The sequence below is a fragment of the Mesoplodon densirostris genome, chromosome 3 (genome assembly GCF_025265405.1).
Source record: "Mesoplodon densirostris isolate mMesDen1 chromosome 3, mMesDen1 primary haplotype, whole genome shotgun sequence".
NCBI classification, from domain to species: domain Eukaryota; kingdom Metazoa; phylum Chordata; class Mammalia; order Artiodactyla; family Ziphiidae; genus Mesoplodon; species Mesoplodon densirostris.
Window position 1 is genome coordinate 145,375,925 of NC_082663.1, and position 13,243 is coordinate 145,389,167.

The 13,243-nt window shown below is 49.2% G+C and overlaps 1 protein-coding gene and 1 long non-coding RNA gene across 2 annotated transcripts; one reads left to right on the forward strand and one right to left on the reverse strand.

The window, feature by feature from the left end:
- Window positions 1-3,791: 3,791 nt before the first annotated feature.
- LOC132486639 (uncharacterized) lies at window positions 3,792-6,688 on the reverse strand. The gene is made up of 3 exons (XR_009531497.1): window positions 6,358-6,688; window positions 5,419-5,635; window positions 3,792-4,106 (listed from the first exon to the last, which is right to left on the reverse strand). It is a non-coding gene; the product is annotated as an uncharacterized LOC132486639 (long non-coding RNA).
- A 241-nt stretch (window positions 6,689-6,929) lies between these two features.
- Window positions 6,930-12,334, forward strand: SPC24 (SPC24 component of NDC80 kinetochore complex). The gene is made up of 4 exons (XM_060094108.1): window positions 6,930-7,102; window positions 10,390-10,807; window positions 10,949-11,025; window positions 12,115-12,334. The coding sequence occupies exons 1-4, from the start codon at window positions 6,943-6,945 to the stop codon at window positions 12,219-12,221; spliced, it is 762 nt and encodes a 253-aa protein (XP_059950091.1). The 5' UTR covers window positions 6,930-6,942; the 3' UTR covers window positions 12,222-12,334.
- The last annotated feature ends 909 nt before the right edge of the window (window positions 12,335-13,243 follow it).

The following is a 13,243-nucleotide window of genomic DNA, read 5'->3' on the forward strand; positions in this document are numbered from 1 at the left end:
CATCTGTGTCTGGTCTTTGTCTTACTGTACTCCTCTTGAAGCTTTAAAATAGATCTCTTTTTTAAAATGGATTTATTTGAACAATGTTCCAAGCTACAGAAAGGTGACAAGAATATTACAATAAACGCCCTTATGCTCTGCCCTACACTGGCACTATCCAATACTATAGCCACTAGCCACCAGCCATCTGTGGCAATTTCCATTTAGATGTAAATCAACTGTAATTACTTCATGGTCAGTAGCTGCATGTGGTTGGTGGCTACCCTATTGGGCTGCAGAGATACAGAACACTGCCATCATGGCAGAAAGTTCTAATCAAACCCACTGTGGGTGGGACTCCCCCGGTGGTGCAGTGGTTAAGAATCTGCCTGCAGGGCTTCCCTGGTGGCGCAGTGGTTGAGAGTCCGCCTGCCGATGCAGGGGACATGAGTTTGTGCCCCAGAGCGGCTGGGCCTGTGAGCCATGGCCGCTGAGCTTGCGCGTCCGGAGCCTGTGCTCCGCAACAGGAGAGGCCACAACAGTGAGAGGCCCGCATACCGAAAAAAAAAAAAAAAAAAAAAAAAAAAAAAAAAAAGAATCCGCCTGCCAATGCAGGGGACATGGGTTCGAGCCCCGGTCCGGGAAGATCCCAAATGCCACAGAGCTACTAAGCCCGTCCACCACAACTACTGAGCCTGCGCTCTAGAGCCCGAGAGCCACAACTACTGAAGCCCGCGCACCTAGAGCCTGTGCTCCGCAACAAGAGAAGCCACCACAATGAGAAGCCCGCGCACCTCAACGAAGAGTAGCCCCAGCTCACTGCAACTAGAGAAAGCCTGAGTGCAGCAAGACCCAAAGCAGCCAAAAATAAATAAATAAATGTATTTATTTATTTAAAAAAAAAACCCACTGTGGGCAGAAAAAAATGTTTACTAATTGTTTTTTCCTCATGACAAAAGAATTTATAGTGATTGTAAAACACAAAGTTTAAGCAATACAAAAACATTTGGCATAGTGGAGGGTGCCGTGGTCCTACTTGGTAGAAATGCGTGCCATTGTCAATACTTTGGAGAATCTCCTGCCAAACCTTTTTCTTATAGGTTGGATATTAAAATACTTTGTTTTGCTGTTTAATTTTTTATTGAGGTGGCATATACCACTTGTGTACAAGTCGTGTACAAAAGTGTACAGCTCCATGGCTTTTTTTTTTTTTTTGCGGTACGCGGGCCTCTCACTGCTGTGGCCTCTCCCGCTGCGGAGCACAGGCTCCGGACGCGCAGGCTCAGCGGCCATGGCTCACAGGCCCAGCTGCTCCGCGGCATGTGGGATCTTCCCGGACCGGGGCACGAACCCGCGTCCCCTGCATCGGCAGGCGGACTCTCAACCACTGCGCCACCAGGGAAGCCCTCCATGGCTTTTTGAAAAGTGAACATCTGTGAGTCACCAGCTCCAGGAAAGGAAGCGGAGCATCCTCAGCAATGCCCCCCAGTCCCTGGGCCACTCCTCTCTCTCCCCCAAGGATGACTGATGATGGATGATTGCTCTCCTGATTCTCACTTCCTCTGTTTTTCCTCTGGACTGTTCAACCAGCAGATAACGGGTGGTTTTCAGAGGTTATAGGAAGTCCCAGAAATTTTATTCAAAGTTGTATATTTCTAAGTGGAAGGTCCACTGATCTTGTCAGTTTTCCAAAAGGGTCTGTGAGCCAAGAAGGGGCCTTTCGGAAATTAAAAAGAAAAAAATTGTTTGGACGCTCCCTGGTGGTCCAGTGGTTAGGACTCGGTGCTTTCACTGCCATGGCCGGGGTTCAATCCCTGGTTGGGGAACTAAGATCCCACAAGCCACGTGGCGTGGCCAAAAAATAAATAAATTTAATTTAATTTTAAAAAATTGTTTCTCACAAGCAGTCACCTAGGACCATTTCATCATCTTTGTTACCTTGTTCAGCTCATGCTTAAGACCCCATTCCCCACGCTCCAAACCCAGTGTCTTGTTTTGCTTTTTAAAAATACATGTCTGCAAAAAGGAATTAAATTGAGTTATTTGTAATGAGGTGGATGGACCTAGAGTCCGTCATACAGAGTGAAGTAAGAAAGAAAGGAAAACAAATACCGTATGCTAACACACATATATGGAATCTAAAAAACTGGTACTGATGAACCTAGTGGCAGGGGAGGAATAAAGACGCCGACCTAGAGAACGGACTTGAGGACACAGTGGGGGAAGGGGAAGCTGAGATGAAGTGAGAGAGTGGCATGGACATATATACACTGCCAAATGTAAAATGGATGGCTAGTGGGAAGCAGCTGCATAGCACAGGGAGATCAGCTCAATGCTTTGTGACCACCTAGAGGGGTGGGATAGGGAGGGTGGGAGGGAGGCTCAAGAGGGAGGGGATATGGGGATATATGTATACATATAGCTGATTCACTTTGTTGTACAGCAGAAACGAATACAAAATTGTAAAGTAATTATACTCCAATAAAGATATTACAGGGACTTCCCTGGTGGCACGGTGGATAAGGATCCGCCTGCCAATGCAGGGGACACGGGTTCGAGCCCTGGTCCAGGAAGATCCCACATGCCACGGAGCAACTAAGCCCGTGCACCACAACTACTGAGCCTGTGCTCTAGAACCCGTGAGCCACAACTACTGAGCCCGTGTGCCACAACTACTGAAGCCCTCACGCCTAGAGCCCGTGCTCCACAACAAGAGAAGCCACCGCAATGAGAAGCCCGCGTACCACAATGAAGAGTAGCCCCTGCTCGCCACAACTAGAGAAAGCCCGAACACAGCAACGAAGACCAAACACAGTCAAAATTAAATAAATAAATAAAAATTTTAAAGATATTACAAAAAAAGAATAGAAATTGTGCATGAAAAAAATGTCTGAAAAAATATATATGTCTATTTTTATAGCAGAATATACATAACAAAACATTTACCATCTAAACTATTTTTAACCGTGCAGTTCAGTGCCATTAAGTACATTCACATCGTTGTGCAACGATCTCCACCATCCATCTCCAGAACTCTTTTCATCTTCCCAAAGTGAAACTCTGTCCCCATGAAACACTGACTTCATCATTCCCACACCCAGCTGCTGGCAACTGCCATTCTATTTTCTGTCTCTGAAATTCAACTACTCTAGGGACCTCATATAAGTGGAATCGTGCAGTATTTGTCTTTTTATGGCTGGCTTATTTCACTTAGCATAATATACTCAAGATTCACCCACGTTGTAGCATGTGGCAGAATTTCCTTACTTTAAGACTGAATACTATTCCATTGTTTGCACGCACCACATTTTATTTATCCATTCATCCATCAGTGGACACTTGGTTGCTTCCACCTTTTGGCTATTGTTAATCATGCTGGTTATACAAACATCTTCAAGTCCCAGCTTTCAATCTAGGGGGTATATACCTAGAAGTACAATTGCTGGGTCATACAGTAGTTCTGTTTTCAGTATTTTGAGGAATAGCCAGAGTTTTTTACAGAGCAGTTGCACCAATTTACATTCCCACCAACCAGTTTTTCCATGTCCTTACCAACAATTGTTATTTTCTGATTTTTTTAAAAAAATAGTAGCCATCCTAATGGCTGTGAGTGGTTCTTTCTTTATTTTTTGGAAATGAGGTGAGTGGCCTTTTTGACAGGCGCATTTATATTTTTCAGGCTCTGGTTGTGCAACCTGGAATGGCTTAACTCTTGAAAAACCTTTCCCAGCTGATAAGAGAGCTATCATTAGCCCATGACTTAGAAAGGTTAAGAACTTGCCACAGTCATAGGTGAACTGCAGAGCCAGAAACTGAACCCATGGTCTTATCTCTTCTTCATTTCACTCAGCACTGTGCTTGCCTTTAGGCACAGAGAAGGCCAGTCCCTGCCACCAAAGGTCACATAGCTGATGGTGACAGACCAATCTCAGCATCAAATGCTCAGCTAACAGGATGGTGAACGATGCCATAAGCGCTGACTCTGGGGACCCAGCTCCATGCCCGGACAGCGACATTTCTGCAGGAAACAACTAAGGTGTCATCACTTATACATCTGCTAGCCACCCTATGTGACAAAGGCTGTGGAGCTTCTTAACCTGAAAATCTGGGGATGGCCTTCTGGGGTCCTGAAATACAAAAATGTGTGCCTGTTGGGTACATTTTTCAAAGAAGAGCCTGTCTCGTTGCTTTCATTAGATTTCAAAGGAATCTGTGACCCGGGGAAGACTAAATAAATATATTAGTCTCAAGGGTGTCCCCAGCTCCATGACCGCTGTAAAAATATTAGAACATGAGCAGTCCCTGGGGTCTTGGCAAAAATTATCCCATGATAGTAAGCTCTAAGGAGGAAGGTGGCTCCAGGCTTGGGGTTGGGGACCTGTCAGATTCTGGATGGTCAGTGGAAATCTTGACGCCTCTGTTGTAGTTTCTCTCCTCTCTCCCTGGCTGTGCCTTCTCTATCTGGCCGGCTTCTCCAACGTCTGCAATTGGTGGGTCTCAGAACTTAAGTCCTCAGACCTTGTCCTCTCCATTCTCTCCCCCAGGAGAGCTGTCATCTGATATTGGTTGCACCCTGACGACGCCCTGATTTCTATCTGCAGCTCAAATGTCTCTGTAGACTCACAGCCAAGCAACTACCTTTTTTTTTGGCCAGGCCGTGGAGCATGCGAGATCTTAGTTCCCTGACCAGGGATCGAACCCACGTCCCCTGAAGTGGAAGCACGGAGTCTTAACCACTGGGCCGCCAGGGAAGTCCTGCAACTACCCAGTTGATAGCTCCACGTGGTCAGCCTCCGGGCATTGCGAACTTCCCCAAGCTTTCCATTTCATGCAGCCCTCCACCTCCAAGCCTGCTCCCCTACCCACCTTGGGCACTAGTACCACCACCACCACCCACCACCCAACAGGTGTTTGGGCCAAACACCCAGAAGCATCCTTTCTCTTCCTCAGAGAAGGATGGAATCCAGTCTTGCTGGCAAGTTCTCTTGATTCCAGAAGATCTGGAGCCAATCCAGTCCATAGCTCTTCCCTGCTTAACACCTTTGAACTTACTCTTTCCTCTGCCTGGTGCTTTGTTTCCTTTTTGTTTCCTTTTCATCACTCAGGTCCCAGTTCACATGACCCCTTCTCAGGGAGTCCATCTCTGACCACCTAACCTAAAGCCACTTCCCTCCCCTGGTGGGAGTCACTCTGGTGACTCTGTCCTATGACCCTGTTTTATTCCCTGTAGCAGGTGTTCCTGGCTAAAATGATTCTGTTCGTTTCTTTGCTTACTGTGAGGACTTGCCACTAGAGCTGTGGCTTTCAATGATTTTTTACACAACCCACAGCAAGATACAAATTTCACATGTGACCCAGTGATCCAGGTGTTACGGCTGCATCACAAATTACCCCCAAGTTTACTGGCTTTAAACAAAGGCATGGATGTTGCTCACAAACCTGCAGTTTGGGCCGGGCTTGATGGGAACAGTTCTCTCTCTGTGCCTCTTGGTGTTAGCTGGGATGGCTCAAAGCCTGGGGGCTGGAATCATCTCAATGTTCACTCACTTACTTCTCTGGTGGTTGATGCTGGTTTCGGCTGGGACATTATCTGGGAGACTCTTCACGTGGCTTGGGCTTCCTCACAACATGGCAGCTGGGCTCCCAGAGAGTTATCCTGGAATTGAGAAAGAGGGAGAGAGCGAGCTAGTACCAGGCAAAAGACGTATTCTAGTTTCTGACCTAGACTTGGAATTCACACGGCGTCCCTTCTGCCACATTCTGTTTGTTGCACAAATCCTGCTCAAGTTCAAGAGAAGAATCAGAGTCTGCCTCTTGATAGAGACTGGCAAAATGGGAACTATTTCTGTAGACTTTTTTGGGAAAATACAATCTTCCACACCCAGTAGACAAATGGGGGGAGTTTCCCAAAACAATACTTAGCTTTCTGTACACAATGCACTGATTTTTTTTTCCATTGTATTTTGTTGAAAATGCTGGTCATGACCCGCTTATTTCTTCACCTCATTTGAGGGACATGTCACAAAAGTGAACAGTTTGTCTTTCCTCAATAACCCCGCACACAACATGGTGCTCGGTGAGAATCAAACACCTCACCCACTAGCTTTCTACGTTTTTTTTTTTTTTTTTGCGGTACACGGACCTCTCACTGTTGTGGCCTCTCCCGCTGCGGAGCACAGGCTCCGGACGCGCAGGCTCAGCGGCCATGGCTCACGAGCCTAGCTGCTCCGCGGCATGTGGGAACTTCCCGGACTGGGGCACGAACCCGTGTCCCCCGCATCGGCAGGCGGACTCTCAACCACTGCGCCACCAGAGAAGCCCCTCTATGTATTTTTTATTTAACACCTATAAAGCACGTACTGAATACCAGGCACTGACCTCATTCAACTCTCACACCAACACTGAAGTAGACACTATGATGATCCTCATTTAACTGAGGAGGAAAGTGAAGCACGGAAGGATGAAGCAATTTGCTCGGGGTAACACAGCTAGTAAGTGGCAAATCTGGGATTGAAACCCAATAAATCTGGATGCAGACTCCATTTTGCTACGCAGCCTCTTATCGAATTTACTTATTTATGATGTTTATTTTGAGTGTCCCACACACACACCGCTGAACCTCAGCTCCACGAGAAGTAGTTCTCGGCTTCGCCCCTAGAACAGCGCGTTGCTCGCAGCAGGCGCTGGACCCGGAAAGAAACAGCTTAAAGCTCTTGCAGCCGCTTTCCAGCCTGCGCAGGCGCATCAGGCAGGACGCCGGAGGCACGCCCCCTCCCTACGCAGACTGGCCATCGCCAATGGCCGACAGAGGAGCTGGCGCAGGCGCACTAGTCCGACTAGAAGCGGCCTCCCTCATTGGCTGATGACTGACGTGGGATAAACCCAATGGAAACAGGCCTCTCCGGGAAGGGGGCGGGGCCCAGGGGGCAGTTAAATTTGCGCGGGATTGGTCCTAGTGTAGTCATGGCGGCCTTCCGCGACATGGAGGAGGTGAGCCAGGGGCTGCTGAGCCTGCTGGGTGCCAACCGCGCCGAGGCGCAGCAACGGCGGCTGCTGAGGCGCCACGAGCAGGTGGTGGAGCGGCTGCTGGAGACGCAAGACGGTGCCGAACAGCGCCTGCGAGGTGAAGGCCGGGTCGGGGGCGGGGGGCGGGGGGCGGCGGGCAGCCGGGCCCGAGTGTTGGTGGTGGTGGCCAGGCCGGCCTCGAACCTCCTCCCTTCTGGGCGCCCCATCCGCTACCCTATTTCCCCGTGCGACCGGCGGATGAGCATTGTCCCCTCTGAGCCTCGGTTTCCCCACCCATGAAATGGGCTTCAGGACAGCAGCCACCTCCCAGGGGTTTAGTGGTGAATGTAGAAGGTCTGACGCGCTGTGAGCAGGAGCTGGGACTCAGGGTTTGAATTGGGGCTCAGGTGTCAAAGCGCCGCGTTTGAATCCCAGCACCGCCACTTCCCAGCTGTGAGATTTGAGTTGACTTACTTAACCTTGCAATGCCTCTGTTTCCCATAAAATGGTTGTAATAATAAATAGTCCGCATCTTCCTGCTGAGATTGTTCACATGTCTTACTGAGCACCTGCTGGGTCCAGGCATAGTGCCAGTCATGGGGTGACAGCCGGGAACAAAGCAAACAAAATCCCTGGGGTGTGGGTAGGGCTAATATTCTAGTGGGGTGAGGCAGAGGATAAACAAGAAAAATGGATTTGTCAGGAGATGATGGGCTAAGGATTTCAGCTGTTAACTCATGAACCCTCTGGTCCCAGTCCAGTGTTTCCCTCTCAAGCCTCAGTTTCCTCATCTGTGAAATGGGGATGCTGATAGCACCCCTTGATGGATCAAAGTGAGATTCATGGAGATGATGCTTGCACAGCACTGTGCCCTTAAAAGGGGCATGGGAGTTGCCCTTGTTGCAGCTTTTCTCAGCATCAGGGGTTTTTTGTTTTTGTCTTTTAAAGGCTTCAAACTTTTTTTTATTGTGGTAAAATTGACATAACCTGAGATTTACCATTTTAACTATTTTCAAGTGTCCGGTTCAGTGGCATTAAGTACATTCACATTGTTGTGTGAGCATCACCACCATCATCTCCAGTATTCCATTGTATGGATACACCACATTTTGTTTATCCATTCATCCATCACTGGACACTTGGGACACTTCCACCCCTTGGCTATTGTGAATAGTGCTGCTATGAGCATGAGTGTACAAATATCTCTTTGAGTCTCTGCTTTCAATTCTTTTTTGTATTTTCCCAGAAGTGGAAATGCTGGATCAGATGGTAATTTGATATTTAATTTTTCTGAGGAACTGTCATCTAGTTTTCCACTGTGGTTTCAGTGCCAGGGATTTGTAATGCCTTTTGACAATTACACTTTATGAGAGGGTGCCGTTTGGGTTGAGACTTGAATGATCTGGGAGCTAGCCATGGGATGGCTCCAGGAAGAGTGTTCCTGGCAGAGGGGACTGTCAATGCGAAGGTCATGAAGTGAGAATAAGCTTGGAGACCCAGGAGAAAGAGGTAGAAGATGAGGTCAGCAGGGGCCAGACTTGCCAGCCTGCGAGCCCCCAGGAGGAGTTTGGATGTTAGGCTAAGCACAACAGGTGTCCTGGTCAGGGTCTTCTGCTCTTTTCTCCTTCCTCCTTCCTTCCCTCTCCTTTCTTTCCTCCCCTCCCGCTCCATTAACTCCCCTTTCACTGATGGTTGAGGAGAAGCTCAGCATCACCCAACCTGCCTGGGTTTCAGAAGAACGGATGGATTTGGGGCAGGGAGACAAGAGTCGGTGTTCTAGGGGAGCTGGGGTTTCGATCAAAAGGATCCAGTTCAGATCCCGGCTTCAGAGCTAAGTGTGTGGACAAGCCACTGGAACTTGGGCTTCTGCTCATCGCCTCTCAAATGGGAGGAGGGGTTCAACCACCCTCAGAGGGTGGTGAGAGTTCAGTGAGTTGGGGCTCCGTGGTCATCTGTGGCACTTAGCACATATTCGGGTAACGACAGCTTATAGTGAACGTCCATGGGGAAAAGATCATCCCAGGAGACTCGGTTGTTGTTCGGAGGGTGAGTGGAGAAGGGGCGGGAAGGCTGCAAAAGAGAGCCAGACCCTCAACTCTCCTAACAGGAAGTCAGCAGGCACCATCTAACACAGACAGATCAAGAAATAGCAGCATAAGCAAATTATTTAGAAATATGAAGGTCGATGCCAGAGAAAACAGTGAAGAGTTTAAGTGGCTGCTTCAGAGGGTTGGAGAGGCTTAGAGAGGGTTATATGTGAGTGTGTGTGTTTAAATTTTCACAACCATAGACATGTAGTGCTTTGATTAAAAATTAACTTAATATAAGTTTATAAACACTTAAACACTGGCCCTTTAAGAAGCATTTTCATCCGTGCCTTCTCTGAGTTGGCAGGTTTCTCTGACTCTGTGGGAAGGAACACAGTAACCTTCTTAGGGTGTTCTTGATCTTTTTGGATGTTTTGTTCAAAATGTGTTTATTCTGAGTAGGTGTTGGCAATGTACGGTGATTTTAAGATGCAATCTGTGCTTTGAAGAAGAGAGACTAGGAATAAATAGTCCAGTGTGATAAGGGCTGTCCTGGGAGCACAGTCTCGCCCCAGGAGGGAGAAGAGAGTGTCCAGCTGCCTGAGTCAGGCATTATCCAGAAGGCCTTAATGCTGGGAATGGTGTGCCAGTGGGCAGGGACACAGGGGTACAGGTCCCTGAAAGACCGGCAGGCAGAGGCCCAGGACTGAAAAAACATGGCGTTTCTGCACGATGATGAGGCGTCTTTGCAGCCAGAGCAAAGGGAAAAGCACATGGTGGGGCGAAAAGCAGGGAGAGAGGAGGTTGGCAGGGATGCCGAAGGTGCCCAAAAAGACCTGGACATTATCCTGGAGACACTGGGGAGCCACGGGAGATCTTTGAGCAGGGGAGCAACTTAACATTTGGCCTCTGACGCAGCTGCTCTGAAGGCAGAGAGCAGAAAGGATTGGCAACGGGAGAAACCAAAGCAGGACACGGCAGGGAGGTTTTTGGGGTGGTCCTGGAGGCATGAAGGACCAGCACGCGGAAGAAGGGGTCCTGCCAGACGGGATGGCTAACTGGATCCAGAAAGTGAGTCCCAGGCTTGTTGCTTGGACAGTGGGGTCGAGAGTGACGTCATAAATTAAGACTAGGTGTGCAAACAAGTACCAGGCTTTATTACTTTGGATGGATTCAAGTGTGATTTTGGTGAAATGGAAGCACGTGTGCCAGGTCCAGGTGACTCTCAGGCGGGCATTTGCAAATAGGACGATGGGTCTGGGAGCTAGAGATGGAAGTGGGAACATGGCCATAGATGGGGGCATTGAGACCGCCCTCTGCTCCGGGGCTCTCCTGGGGAGCCCAAGTTGAGGGGCACAGACTTCTCCCTGCCCCGCAGAGGTCCTCACTGCGGAGAAGGAGGTGGCCCAGAGCCTCCTCAACGCGAAGGAGCAGGCACACCAGGGCGGCGTTGAGTTGCAGCAGCTTGAAGCCGAGCTTCAGAGGGCCAGCGAGGAAGACACCCGTCTGAAGGCCAGCCTCCTATATCCTTTCCTGTGTGTGCAGAGCAGCCGGGCCCCAGCCTCACCCAGGAGGCCCTTGTTCACTCTAGAAAACACACCTGGAGCCAGCAGCCCCGGGCCCGACGGGGTTGGTGTGAGCACGTGGGCAGCCCTCCCTCCAAAGCCAAGGGTCCTTAACTGCCTGTGTACTCAGCTCAGCAGAGAGCTGGAGGAGCTCAAGGAGATCGAGGCTGATCTCGAAAGACAAGAGAGGGAGGTTGACGAAGACACGACAGTCACCATCCCTTCAGCCGTGTAGGTCCCCAGACGCGGTGTGAGTGCGTGTGTGTGTATGTGTGTGTGCGTGCACGCAGCCCACAGCTCTTCGTTGGAGTCGATGCTGGAGTAACTTCTTTTCTCTCTCTCTCTCTCTCTCTGTTTTGTCTTCTCACGCAGATATGTGGCTCAACTTTATCGCCGAATTAGTAAAATTGAGTGGGATTATGAATGTGAGCCGGGGATGATCAAAGGCAGTATCCTTTGTGGTGAAAGTGGAACCCTGTGCACTGTTGGTGGGAGTCTTAAACAGTGCAGACACTATGGCAGATCCTAAAAAATTCAGAATAAACACATGACCCAGCAGGTCAACTTCTGGGGATACACACGAAGGAACTGAAAGCAGGGACTTGAGCAGATGTTTGTACATCCATGTTCACAGCAGCACTGTTCACAAAAGCCAAAAGGTGGGAGCAACCCAAGTGTCTGTCAGCAGATGACCAGATAAACAAAATGTCCATCCATACGGTGGACTATTACTCAGCCTTAAAAAGGAAAGACATTCCGGCATATGCTACAACATGGATGAACCTGGAACATAATCTGCTGGTTGGAATAAACCAGACACAAAAAGTCAGTACTGTATCATTCCACCTACATGGGGTCCCTAGAGGAGTCAGATTCATGGAAACAGAACGTAGGAAGGGGATTATGATGGGAGGGAGAGTCAGTGTTTAATGGAGACAGAGCTTTGGTTTTGCAAGATGAAAAGAGTTCTGGAGATGGTGGTGATAGTTGCACAACAACATGAATGTGCTTAATGCCACTGAACTGGACACTTTCAAACGTTTAAGGTGGTAAATATAATGTTCTATGTGTTTTACCACAATTAAAAAAAAAAGACAGGGACTTCGCTGGTGGCGCAGTGGTTGAGAGTCCGCCTGCAGATGCAGGGGATGCGGGTTCGTGCCCTGGTGCAGGAAGATCCCACATGCTGCGGAGCGGCTGGGCCCGTGAGCCATGGCCGCTGAGCCTGCGCGTCCAGAGCCTGTGCTCCGCAACGGGAGAGGCCACAACAGTGAGGGGCCCGTGTACCGCAAAAAAAAAAAAAAAGACAGTACATTATCTTAACTTTCCGATCATGAAAATTTCTTTCAGTCTCTAATTATCTTAATAATAACAATTTAAAGGCAGTGTCCTTTCGTACGTTATCTTAACTTTCTGATCATGAAAATTTCTTTCAGTCTCTAATTGTCTTAATAATAACAATTTACAGGCAGTGTCCTTGCGTCGTGGGGGGAGGGGGAGGGCCATGTGAGCTGTTTCCCTTACATCTGCGCCCTCAGTCCATCATGGCCCCAGCGTAGCTCAGCCCATCCACCTGGACAGCACCCAGCTCTCCAAGAAATTCATCAGCGACTATCTCTGGAGCTTGGTGGACACGGAGTGGTAGCCAGGAGCCTCTGGGACTGCATCGTACAGTCCCACACAGTGGGAATCAGCCCGTGGTGGGTGGTCAGTGCCTCAGTGGTGAGATTAGCTTAACATTAAATGTTTATACGTAAATGAGTTTTTTACTGGATTTCTTCCCCCGTTCCGCCGTCTTGACTTTGGCCTCAAATGCTGGACTAGATAACCAAAGAAAACTGACTTAACTGTGCCAGGCCTGTGACTTCACGTCTGTGACAACACATACAAATGACACCGTAGTATCCAATGACAAATTCCAGGTCTTCTGTCATCTGTGATTCAGGTTTGGCCCTTTTTTATCCGTTCATTCTCTGAGTGCCACTGTGTATCCGAGCTGTGCTGGGAACCCAAGGCAAGATGAAGGATCCCTTGAGCCAATGGAGGAGTCAAAAGCGATCAGATGCCACCCTGGAGCTAGAGAGCATCCAGAGTGCTTCAGGACCCTGGCCAGGGAGGGGGCCTGCCCCAGGGGATGGGGGTGGCATTTTTGCTGGGACTGGAAAGGATGAGTCAGTCAGGAAGAGATTACACTATAGGATATATAGGGGCCCATCCCTGGCTCCAGGGTGCACTGGGTGTCAGAGACCACTGTTTGCCTCCCTGATATTTGTTCTCCCCTCCCCCCTTCGTAAGGAAATCCTTTTAGCTGCCCAGTCAAAACACAGCTTTTCCCAGCCTCCCTTGCAGTTAAGTTCAGGACAATGAAGTGTAAAAAGAAGTGTTGTGTATGACTTCTTAAAAGGCAAGGGAGGGCTTCCCTGGTGGCGCAGTGGTTGAGAGTCCACCTGCCGATGCGGGGGACACGGGTTCGTGCCCCAGTCTGGGAAGATCCCACATGCTGCTGAGCGGCTGGGCCCGTGAGCCATGGCCACTGAGCCTGTGCGTCCGGAGCCTGTGCTCCGCAATGGGAGAGGCCACAGCAGTGAGAGGCCCACGTACCGCAAAAAAAAAAAAAAAAAAAAAAAAAAAAGACAAGGGAGTATACCCTTTCCCCCTCCCCTCTGT

Bases quoted from the DNA above. Each gene is read 5' to 3' on its own strand.
- SPC24 (XM_060094108.1), top strand. From the start codon at position 6,943: ATGGCGGCCTTCCGCGACATGGAGGAGGTGAGCCAGGGGCTGCTGAGC. The intron at 7,103-10,389 runs GTGAAGGCCGGG...CCTGCCCCGCAG, and splicing joins TGCCGAACAGCGCCTGCGAG to AGGTCCTCACTGCGGAGAAG. The intron at 10,808-10,948 runs GTAGGTCCCCAG...CTTCTCACGCAG, and splicing joins GTCACCATCCCTTCAGCCGT to ATATGTGGCTCAACTTTATC.